Source organism: Oncorhynchus mykiss, chromosome 5, assembly GCF_013265735.2.
Source record: "Oncorhynchus mykiss isolate Arlee chromosome 5, USDA_OmykA_1.1, whole genome shotgun sequence".
Lineage (NCBI taxonomy): Eukaryota > Metazoa > Chordata > Actinopteri > Salmoniformes > Salmonidae > Oncorhynchus > Oncorhynchus mykiss.
In genome coordinates, this window is record NC_048569.1 from 43,464,272 (window position 1) to 43,475,184 (window position 10,913).

Genomic DNA, 10,913 nt, shown 5'->3' on the forward strand with positions numbered 1-10,913 from the left:
GTAGAGGTAGTAATAAATACAATCAATAACATTTTTAGCTGCAGGGTAGGGGAGCAGCCCAAACATAGATGTATAAGTTTGGTTCAGATTTCAACCAAATCTGAGCCCATCATAGACATCTAGTTTGAACAGCACAGTACATTACAGTACAGTAGAGTACAGTAAAGTATAGTTCAGTACAGTAGAGTACAACTGTACAGCACAGAAGAGTATAGTCCAGTATAATTGACCCTACTCAAGATGTCTTTTCAACTCATTCACAACTGAAAATTAACCTGATTTCATTGACTGGAAAATACGTATTTTCAAAGTAAGTCCCATAAAATATGTATTTTCACAATTTCATTCAGAACCTAAAATGAACCTAACTTTATACATCTTTTCAAAGTCATTTTTACTTACTGGGACTATTCTAGTTTCGGAGGACAAATAAACATCTTGCCTAGGGCAGCAGAACAACAGCAAAGGACGGCAAATCAGCTTCCAAAATGTTTGTTTGTGACACAAATGGGCGCGACAGTCAGTCAGATTCGCTAGGCAGTCAGATCTGGCGCTGACACCGGGCCTGCATTCATCAGGTGCCAGAGCAGACCCCTCTCCGTTGCCATGGTTACCCTGCTGTTTATAACAGTGGGCCTCTGCCACAGATTATACCCGTTTCTAGGTTAGGTATGTTCTGTGAGGCCCAGACGGTTAAAGATGTTACCAAATTTGCTTAAACACGCAATTTAAAACACCATTTAAACCATCTTGATTTATGGGTCTAGAGAAAGATGGGACCCACTGGTGTAGGGTATTCATCTACCAGACCAAGAACACGGACGCGTCTGAGAAATGGGAGCCCATGCCCGAGGGTTCTAATTCAAACTGAATAATACAAAGGGTGAAATAAGGGCAGGATAAACTGAGAGATCAGAGAATAGGCATTCAAGAGGGCCGGAGGATAGCATAGTCATGTATATACAAACAAACCCACTAGACCAAGGAGGTCAAACTTATTTTGCCCCGGGGGCCACATTTGGTCTTCAGGTCTGGAGGTCCGCATAGAAAACGGATTATATTTCCTTGCCGTCAAAATATTCAGAAAATAGTCCACTATCCATAGTTAAAAAAAATGTTTGATGCTCCCTGACTGTCCAGTGATTATTAGCGAGCTGGACAGTCAAGAAACTGCATGAATATGGGTCCATTATCATTTCTACACTGTTTTATTTTTTTTACTCATTAGACCCCCCCGCCGTATGTTTGACATCCCTGCACTAGACATTATTTTGTATTTATTTCACCTTTATTTAACCAGGTAGGCCAGTTGAGAACACGCTCTCATTTACAACTGCGACTTGGCCAAGATAAAGCAAAGCAGTGAGACAAAAACAACAACACAGAGTTACACATAACTGAGTTACACAGACTGTTACGCAAAGAGACACTGTCTAGCCTAAATAATAACGGATCACCCACTGGCCATAAGAGCCTTGGACTCAAACACACAGAATGCACAAAGCTATACACATTCGCTAAAAACACAAAAACAAGCTCTGCAGAGGTTTGTAAAGCACAAGCCAAATACATACACCAAAGCGAGAGTACTAAAATAGCTGCATGCAGGGTAAAAAGCCATGCACATATTCTGTTTAATAACGAGTAACCTCGGCTTGCAGAGATTTCAGCTGCTCATGTATGTGATTTATGTATGTGATCACACATATATACACACAGAAACAGACACAAATCCATGAGTGAATTGTCCTCACAGCACTGAATAGATCGCAACAGAACAGAAGGAAACTGTCTCGAAGAGAACGAATGGAAAGTGACAAGTGTACTGTGGTCACATTGTGTAGTGTTCTGAATGCTGAGTCCTGCCTAGTGGTCACCAAGTAGATTAAGGGTCAAAGACAAAATTAGCATTAATGGACTTTTCATGATGATTATGATGATAACATCATAATACAGGGTATTTTATCATCTCTGACAAAGGAGAAAGAAACCACTTGCAGCATGTGGCCAGTGTTGATGACATCAGCAAAGATGGGTTAGAGCATCATTTTTTCATGTTAGTTATGAAATACCTATTAGATCATGCTCCATGGGGGGAAAGATAAAGTCTTTCTAAGGCCAGGAATAGCATACAGATTGGATCCTTTTGTGTGTGTGGTTGTCTGTGTTTGTGAGGAGGAGTGTTTTGAATGGTATTTGCTGATCCATGACTAATATGAGGACAGGTGGTGCAGAAAACAACAACTTTAACAAGCATCAACAACGTCCTCCTCTTGTCATATTTGACCCGTTCACGAACAACACATTAAACACTCCAAGGTTATGGCTAAATCAGCATGGAATTCCATTGTAAACCTTGGTGAAAACCCTGCAATGTGTAGGTGTTTAAATAAAGTATGTGTATAACAACAATATCATCGGAGTTAATCCTGCACGGTCAGAGAAGATATTACGCCACTCAGGGTGACTAAAGACAGGCAGCCATGAAGAGATTATTAAACTGTTCTTCTCCCATCCCCCTGAAATCCCACTATATCTCCCCTCTCTATCTCTCTTCCTTTCTGTCCATAGCTCACACCCTCCTGCCTGGCTGCTTGGCTGACTGAGCAAGGACGTGCTCACTCACACCTAGGGTTGCAAACCAGCATTTTGGTATCTTTCAAGGATTTTATGTTATCTATCACAAGACATCTCGTGGCCCTTCTGGGTACTTCAGATTATCACAGGTGTCTGTAATTATCTCTGGCCCTCTGTGTGGCCTTCACATGTCAAATATATGAAATAATTCAATAAGATGATTTTAAAATAGAATGACAAAGTTTAAAACATGATCCTAAATATAGACCATCAACTTAGTGTTCAATATGAGGGTTTCAGCATTAAATATTTGTGTATACTTTTATTATGTCAATATGTATTTGTTAATGTTTTGGTGTCAAACTGGTGGCAGTCAATAGTCGGATGAGTTGCAGAGGTAATTGAAAATAATGCCATTGTTAATTGGATGCTTTTTTTCGTTAATTAGGCCATTTTCTCTTGAACCATATGGTCTACCTACTAGAAACTCAGGGACAATACAGACACATATATAACAAATTAATACTATATACCAACACATTTGTTTCAAGTTATTCAAGTATAAATTACTAAAATTACGATAGATTGCCATAGATTTTCCGTTAATTACCGAAATTGCTGAAGTTGATGGTAGCTTTAGTAAATGATCAGTAGCTTTGCAACCCTACTCACACCTCAGTGCCACTGGTTCTCCGTACTACAGCTCCCCTCCCCCTGCCCTGTCGATATCTTTTGTTTAACAAATCTCTGATAGGCTCAAAACGTATCAGGGTAAGCGATCAGATCAGACTATCTGCAGGCATCTGCTAATATTAAAAGTGATAATTAACGATTCGATTTTTATTAGGATCCCCATTAGCGTCAGCTATTCTTTCTGGGGTACGACACATAACAGCAATTGGAATCACAAAAATAAATTGTGTGTGATTGTTACAAGCAAGTCTAGCAATGGGCAATTAGTTTAATTTTGTATAGCTCCTTTCAAAAAAGATATGTCAGAGGGCTTGTGATAATTAAACTGAAGACGCAAGCGAAGGTGTGTGTGTTTGTGTGTGAGTGAGTGCAAGCACGCTCTTTTCCTCCAGGGCCGAGAGTCTACTATCGTTCATTATCACTTTCAACCAGCAGAAGTAAGTAGACACTGCTAGTATCTAATAAGTTATCATATCTATTTGATGAGTGATGTGCTGCTGACTCACAGTATCACAGCCGCACACTGTGAACCTCAAAGTAGTTTTTTTTTTCAATGTTGGTTTACACTCCAAACCACTTATCATTAGTAAACAGATTTTTGGATAGACTGATCATGTAAGCATGGTTTTTCATCATGTAACAGGATTCGTCCTCCTCTGACGAGGTGTATGAGAGATCGGACCAATATGCAGCATGGTACGTGTCCGTCATGTTTTAATGAACAAAATCACTGAACACGAAAATACAAAATATCAAATTGAAAGACAGAAACGAAAACCGAAACAGTTCCGTGTGGAACACACAGACACAGAAAACAATCACCCACCAAACACTGGTGGGAAAAGGCTACCTAAGTATGATTCTCAATCAGAGACAACTAACGACACCTGCCTCTGATTGAGAACCATACCAGGCCAAACGCAAAATACAACATAGAAAAACAAACAGACTGCCCACCCCAACTCACGCCCTGACCATACTAAAACAAAGACAAAACAAAGGAACTAAGGTCAGAACGTGACACATCAGGCCTATTGCCTACAAAGGGTTGACTTAAATCTGAGAGGGCAACAGTGAGAGTATCCTACTAAATCAATAAACAGACCGATTCCATTTACTGGATCCACACTTACATGCCAGTCCCAGAGTTGAAAATCGGAGCATTCCAAATGAGACCATCACTGTTCCCTGCCCCATTAGCAGTACTGTGTTAGTAAATAATTCACAGCTGAGCCTGTGTGTGTGTGTGTTTTACCAGCCTTAGGTGGTAATAGGTGGATCCCTACTCAGTCCTAATTACACAATGAGCTGCTACCTGGCCCTGGCTGCTCTGTCCAACAGGTAGGTCCTGTATGTGGCAAGACAGGCTCCTTAAGAGCATTCAGGCTAATATACTGTCTACTAATATACAATACTGTTGTGAATGTGGACGATGTTCTCTCCTAAGAATGATTTTGCCTCGTAACAAACATTACACTACACCCACCTCAAAAATACTTCCATCGTGTAATGGAAATGTGTGTGTGTGTGTTTTCATAGGCCACAGATGTGGGGTGTTTTGTCTGTTACTCCCCCTTTGATCCAGATGGTGTAAGTGTTTGTTTCCCTAGTGCTCTACCCTACTTTGAGGGCAAGCCCGGGGGACGTCTGTGCTTGTCTCCAAAGGGAGAGAGAGAGAAAGGGGGGATATAGAGTTTGTGTGAGAGAGAGAGAGAGAGAGAGAGAGAGAGAGAGAGAGAGAGAGAGAGAGAGGGATGAGGTGATTAAAAGCAAAGGTACCAACACAAAACATTTTAGCAGTTTTCCCATACACTAGTGCCTCCCAGAGTCAAATATTTCTTCCAGTTTGAATCCTTAATTGAAACAATAACAAAGTGGACACCCCAGCTCTGTTTTGGTAAAAAGCTAAGAGATGGGCCTGGAGAAATTTAACCACTCTCAAATTCATAGACCGAGCTATGGATGCAAGGATTGATCATCCATGATATCAAAATGACGTATTGAGGCAATACAGAGTTTGTTTACATTTACGTTGTTTACAAACAAGCTTATATTTTAGGTTCTGATGGGGGTATGACAGTTGATCTAAGTTCATGAGGCGTTTATAAGTTATATTCTTTAAGAATCAATGTAGCAATGAACAATTCTGGATGTAATATATATGGCTCTGGTGCCTCCTAGCATTTCATGTTTATTGCTGTGGGATGTCAGCTAACAGAGGAACAAGCTTTTGACAGTTTCCGCCCACCTGCTAGAGTAAATTACTGTATGGTGATAGAACTGAGCTAAGTGTTTTAACAAATCACTTAGAATTCACCTAGCTAAAGACATACTGATTGTCTCAAGGGAAAAAACAAATACCAATTTCACACAGTCCCAGTCTGAGGTAGAATTCTTCACAGTTTCAAAAGAGGGACATGTGAATGTTGCATCCCCACACAAAACAGCCTGAGCTGAGTTAAAGTGGAGAGATAAGAAAGAAAGCCAATACTGATTGAATAGGCAGGCGTTAGTTTGATTTTTTTCTCTCTCTCTCTATTGACTCTTCGGTAGCAGATCCCAGAGGATCCATTAGTAGCCACCAGGTTCATTAGAAAGTAATATGTTTCCATGGCAACCAGCTTTTGACTTTCACTTTCAGGAATTTACTGATTTTACATATCAATGTAATTTCCGAGGATATAAAGCTGAGGCATTTGTTATCGGTCGACACTGTCAACAAAATAGTTGACGTCTAAAATAGGCTAATGTGATCTAATGTGCACCGAGCTCTAAAAACACAATGGAATTGACACATTCCGCACATGCAGGAATTTTGATGTATTTCTAATTTCACAATGGAAAAACTTTGCCTTGAGCCAAGCACATCACGCAAATCAACATGTCACACCGCTGCAGTGTTACCCTGATGTACCCTAACCCTCTCTCCTGGCATGAATCAGGAAGAACTTTATAGGTACACTGACATGAAATGCTGCCTATTCTTTGTGACAACCTTAGGGGGGATGACCTGTTGTACAACAACAAAAAACACCATGTTCATTGTATTTATTGGAAGTTGGAGAACAAAGACATTCTGAATGACGACAAGGAAGGAAGCAGCTGCGGCTAACCGTTCCCAAAAAGCTGCCCTGTTTTCGTGAATTATTATCCAGAAAGCTACAGAGGTCAGAGCATCTCTCTCAAGCCATGGCCAGAGAAAACAGACGTGGCCTTCAGGGTCAGCGGCCGCTGTCTTTGGGACTGCTCTGCTTTGTTGTGGTAGCAGTTCTGTACCTCACGATAAATCTAACACAGCCCCCGGGCCAAACTCAATGAAGCCTTTGTGTAAGAGGCTCAGTGCTGTTTAATACAGCATATAGCAAAGACTGGATCAGGCTTACAGGAGCCAAATGCATCTCTGCCCACCTAGGCCCCGCTTTTCAGACACAAATGTGCTCCCAGCAGCCAAGCATAAAAACTTTGACAAACGTGAGAAACAATACATAATATCAAAATATAATTGCAGGTGCAGCAGGAAGGCCCATGAATGTAGGCTAGGGAACTTCTGTTCACATTGTGAACCCTTTCAAGTCTCTTTTTTTTGTTATTTATTTACAGCTGAAAGCAGCATAAAGTAAACAGCCTAGATTGGAGATCTTGAGACGGGTGACAACACGCCAGAGTGACAGCTGGAGTGGTGTTGCACAACACCTTGGGGACACGGGTGTGGAGGTCAACTAAACAGCATTTCCCTCGCAGCTGGAGTGGCATCTTTTTCTGAAGGGAATTTTTATTTTTTTATTTTTTTTAACCTGACTGACTGACAGACAAAGTGCCTCCCTCCATGAGCGTCCCTCTGGAAAAATTTGTCACCCCAAACGCACACTTTATTCTGTCCCACATTCCATCTCTTTCTTTCGGGACCAAAGCCTTTGAACTCAAACCCTTTCATTGTCTTTGGTCTCTCACTCATGTGGTTTTCAGTCACAGTAGTGTCAGGGGCCAGGGAAATACAGGTGTATGTCATGCCACACTGCTGAATGTAAAGCTACACTTCAACAGTAACAGAGAGCAACATGAATAGGATTAGTGCCAGCTTCACTTCCAGAGTCCCTCTGTACTATGTTTAGTACACGTGTTTTTGTGTAATACGAAAAAAAGTTTGTGAGAACCAACTACAAAACTCGAATTTTGTTACAAATTCTTATGCTGGGATCAGATGAATCCTAGAGCCCAATAAATTATATAATAATATTCATAGAACCAAACCAGAGTTAAGCTCCACTGCGGTTGAGCTGGTGTTTTTAATCTAACCACTGACAATACCAGGATTATAATTCTACTCTGCTGGATCAGTACAGTCAGAAACCATTTTTTCAAAATCTCACCACAGCAGCTTTACTAACTTACCCTAGAGCCATAAAGGAGAAAGTACATATTACATGCATACTGTACAACAACAATAATGCATAATACACAGCTGATACTGCACTATTGACCATGCATGGCTTCCAGAGAGCCCACCTGGACAGCCTCTCACATTAACAATTAAAAGAGGATGAGCAACCTGATCTCTCCAATGGACTAGTCACTAGTGGAGCACAGACAGGGAGAATAAAGCCAAGCCAAGAGGGATAGGGCACCAGGGTATCATGTGGGGCCATCTTGAGGAGAGAGAAGGAGGGGGGGGGGGGGGGGGGGGGGGGGTTGCAGAGAGTGGGTCTGAGTGGTGGGTGGTGGCATGGCAACTAAAAATCAGTTAGAGGGTCTCTCTATTTCCAAATGCACAATTTGAGGAGTCGCTTTCCACAAATAACCAGCAAAACACACCTACTACTGTAACAGGTGCCCAACGGTTAGGCCTTCTCTCCCATTTAAATAAAGGGCTCATCAAGATAGACCAACAGCTATGGACTATGAAGGGTTTATATGCTGAAGGGTTTATATTTGGAACATTATAATAGGGAAATAAAGGTATGAGCGCCAAAGGGCAAGGTGAGGCCAAGCAACCAGATGCAGTTCAGCCCCAGCAGTCATCAGGACATAATTCTCTGCCTCTGGCCCTTTGACACACAGACAGACCTGAGTTTCGTCTTCAGAGATTCTATCCAGCCCATAAACTAAACCCATATTCACTCCCAGTCTGACCTGCTCTGAGTTGGAATTATTTTTATGAAGCTAGTCAAGAGAAAATGGTACATAATACCAATAGCATCATAAGTCATTGAATAGCAGTCATGGAGTGGTCACCCCCCCGTAGAATGACAGACAGTGAGCTCTCCTAACAGACTTTCCTGAAACTGAAGTTGCATCGCAGTATTGTATCTATCATCATGAAGTCTTGGTTTACACTGTGCCCCAAGGTGAAGAAAGCCGAGAAGATACTTACAAATGATATTGATACATTCAAGTCTTTGTTTTCCACTTAGACAGAAAAAATGTAAGGCATGCTCTGGGTGTTTTCTTGATGCATTTTGACTGTGTGTTGTGGTGGATTTGTAGATTTAACATACTATGTGTAATAAAAACATTATGAAGATATCCAAATGAGCATCACTGAGAGAATCTGACCTAGTAGGCTGATAAGTCCAATACTGTACAGACATGTAACAAAGTTAAACTAGAAAACTGGCACTGGTTGGTTGTCATCAAGTTTCAGGATTTCAACTGTGTCATTCTCATGCTTTTGTTTGGATGGAAATCCCCTAAAGCATAATTTCAGATTTAATTCACGACCAGAAATAAAGTCATTGAGACTATCAAAGGCACTTACATAGCTAAGATACTCACCATATTTCTTTACAGCCCTTGGGGCCTGTATTTTGTTTCACAGAGAGTTCACAGCAAATTACAGTAGAAGCCTGGGCTACTTTTTGGGCTCCTGGTCAGCTACCAATAGCCAAATGTATCCTCAAGAGACACCTTCATGGTCGGGTAACCTGTAGCTTTGGGCTTTCTGTTAATAAACGACACATTGTACTTGTTGATACATTTAGAAATGAGTCAAAAACACAGATACCAGAATCCAACAACTGCATACTTCAGTCAAAGTAGAAGCACAGAGTCTTGACAAGCCTCACGCAGCGCAATGACAGACCGCTTATTAAAGGATGGCTACCTGTCAACCGCATAACCTGACAGACAGAGGAGCGCGTGGAAAGGGATCTTCTCTTACCTTTATTCCTTGTTGTTGAGTGGTTAACGTCAATTTGGTTTCATCCAACAGTAAAACTTCACAATAAAACTCCTCCTGGGGAGCACAGAAGCAACTCATGTCTTTCTTTTTACGGGAGGGGGGGATAAAGCAACACTGCACTGACTTAGCGGACTTCTGTCAATTCAATGATAAAATAATGGACTAATGCTGGTACTAAATAAAAGTAAAATTCATCATGTGGTTTTCTTCAATAAAACACTCCTTAGCCAGTCCTTGTATTGTCTATGATCTGCAAAAAAAGACAGAACCATTAAAATTATAGAATTATCAGAATACATTTCATTGAAACGAACCTTTCAAAATAAGGATTAAAGCAGCCTTTAGGGCAATATACTTGTCACAATACTGTAAAAATGCTTAGAATAAAAATACATTGTAGTTTTATAAGGTTCCCAATAGGCTACACACCTTTGTGCTCTATCCAAAATAATTGCGAAACCTTGGCTTGCAGCTTATTCTTTCAACAAATCAGCCTCCATTAAATGTTGAGCTTTGGGTACAGTATGTGAAGCCTACTTCTTTATAAACCGTAGTTTATAGTTATTTCATTTTCATGAAAAACTGGATAACTCCCGGACCGCAAGGTTCCTTCCTTTTATTGTGTTCAATAAACACGAGTTATGCGCTCTTCACTGCCCTCCAGCTCCAATATTCATAGATATGCAAGAAAAATAGGAATTCCTTTCAGTGTGATCCGCTTTTTGATCTCCAAGTCTTTAATTTTTATTTGTCTTATATCTGGCAATCCTACTAAAAGTGAAGACAGAGGCTTAGCCTGCACCTGTCCCGTCGGCTTAGAAAAATGAGGCAAAATCTCGCCACTCTTCAGCAATGCAGACAGCCCGTTGCTAAGGAGCGGTGCCCATCTCTCACGACAAAGCTTCCCGACACAAAATGACTCCGCCCTTCTGGACTTTCCACCAATTGAAGCCATACCGACAATATACATTCATAGATGATACAATCATGCCACCTGTTGGAGATTTGCAAACTGGTCTCTCTGTCTCTGTATATCAAATCAAATGTTATTTGTCACATGCGCCAAATACAACAGGTTTAGACCTTACCGTGAAATGTTTATTTACAATGCTTATCCTTAACCAACAATGCAGCTGTAAGAACATAGAGTTAAGAAAATAAATACGAAAGAAACTAAAGTAAAATAAATAAATGAAGCAACACAATAAAATAACAATAATGAGGTTATTTTCAGGGGTTACCCGTACAGAGTCAATGTGCAGGGCCTTTCTCTGACACCGCCTAGTATATAGGTCCTGGATGGCAGGAACTTTGAGGATCTGGGGACCCATGGCAAATCTTTTCAGTCTCCCGAGGGGGAAAAGGTGTTGTTATGCCCTCTTCACAACTTTCTTGGTGTGTTTGGACCATGATAGTTTGTTGGTGATCTGGACACCAAGGAACTTGAAACTCTCAACCCGCTCCA

At 41.0% G+C, this 10,913-nt stretch overlaps 1 protein-coding gene across 4 annotated transcripts in view; it reads right to left on the bottom strand.

Moving 5' to 3' along the window:
• LOC110523902 (band 4.1-like protein 4) overlaps positions 1–10,321 on the bottom strand; it is an 85,001-nt gene extending 74,680 nt beyond the window's left edge. For all 4 annotated transcript variants that reach the window (XM_021603035.2, XM_021603036.2, XM_021603034.2 and 1 more), the window contains exons 1-2: positions 9,878–10,321; positions 9,428–9,698 (exon numbers count right to left, since the gene is read on the bottom strand). In XM_021603035.2, coding sequence (XP_021458710.1) covers positions 9,428–9,526 — 99 coding nt within the window. In that variant the 5' untranslated portion in view covers positions 9,527–9,698; positions 9,878–10,321. The remainder of the gene's footprint in view (positions 1–9,427; positions 9,699–9,877) is intronic.
• Between the last annotated feature and the right edge of the window lie 592 nt (positions 10,322–10,913).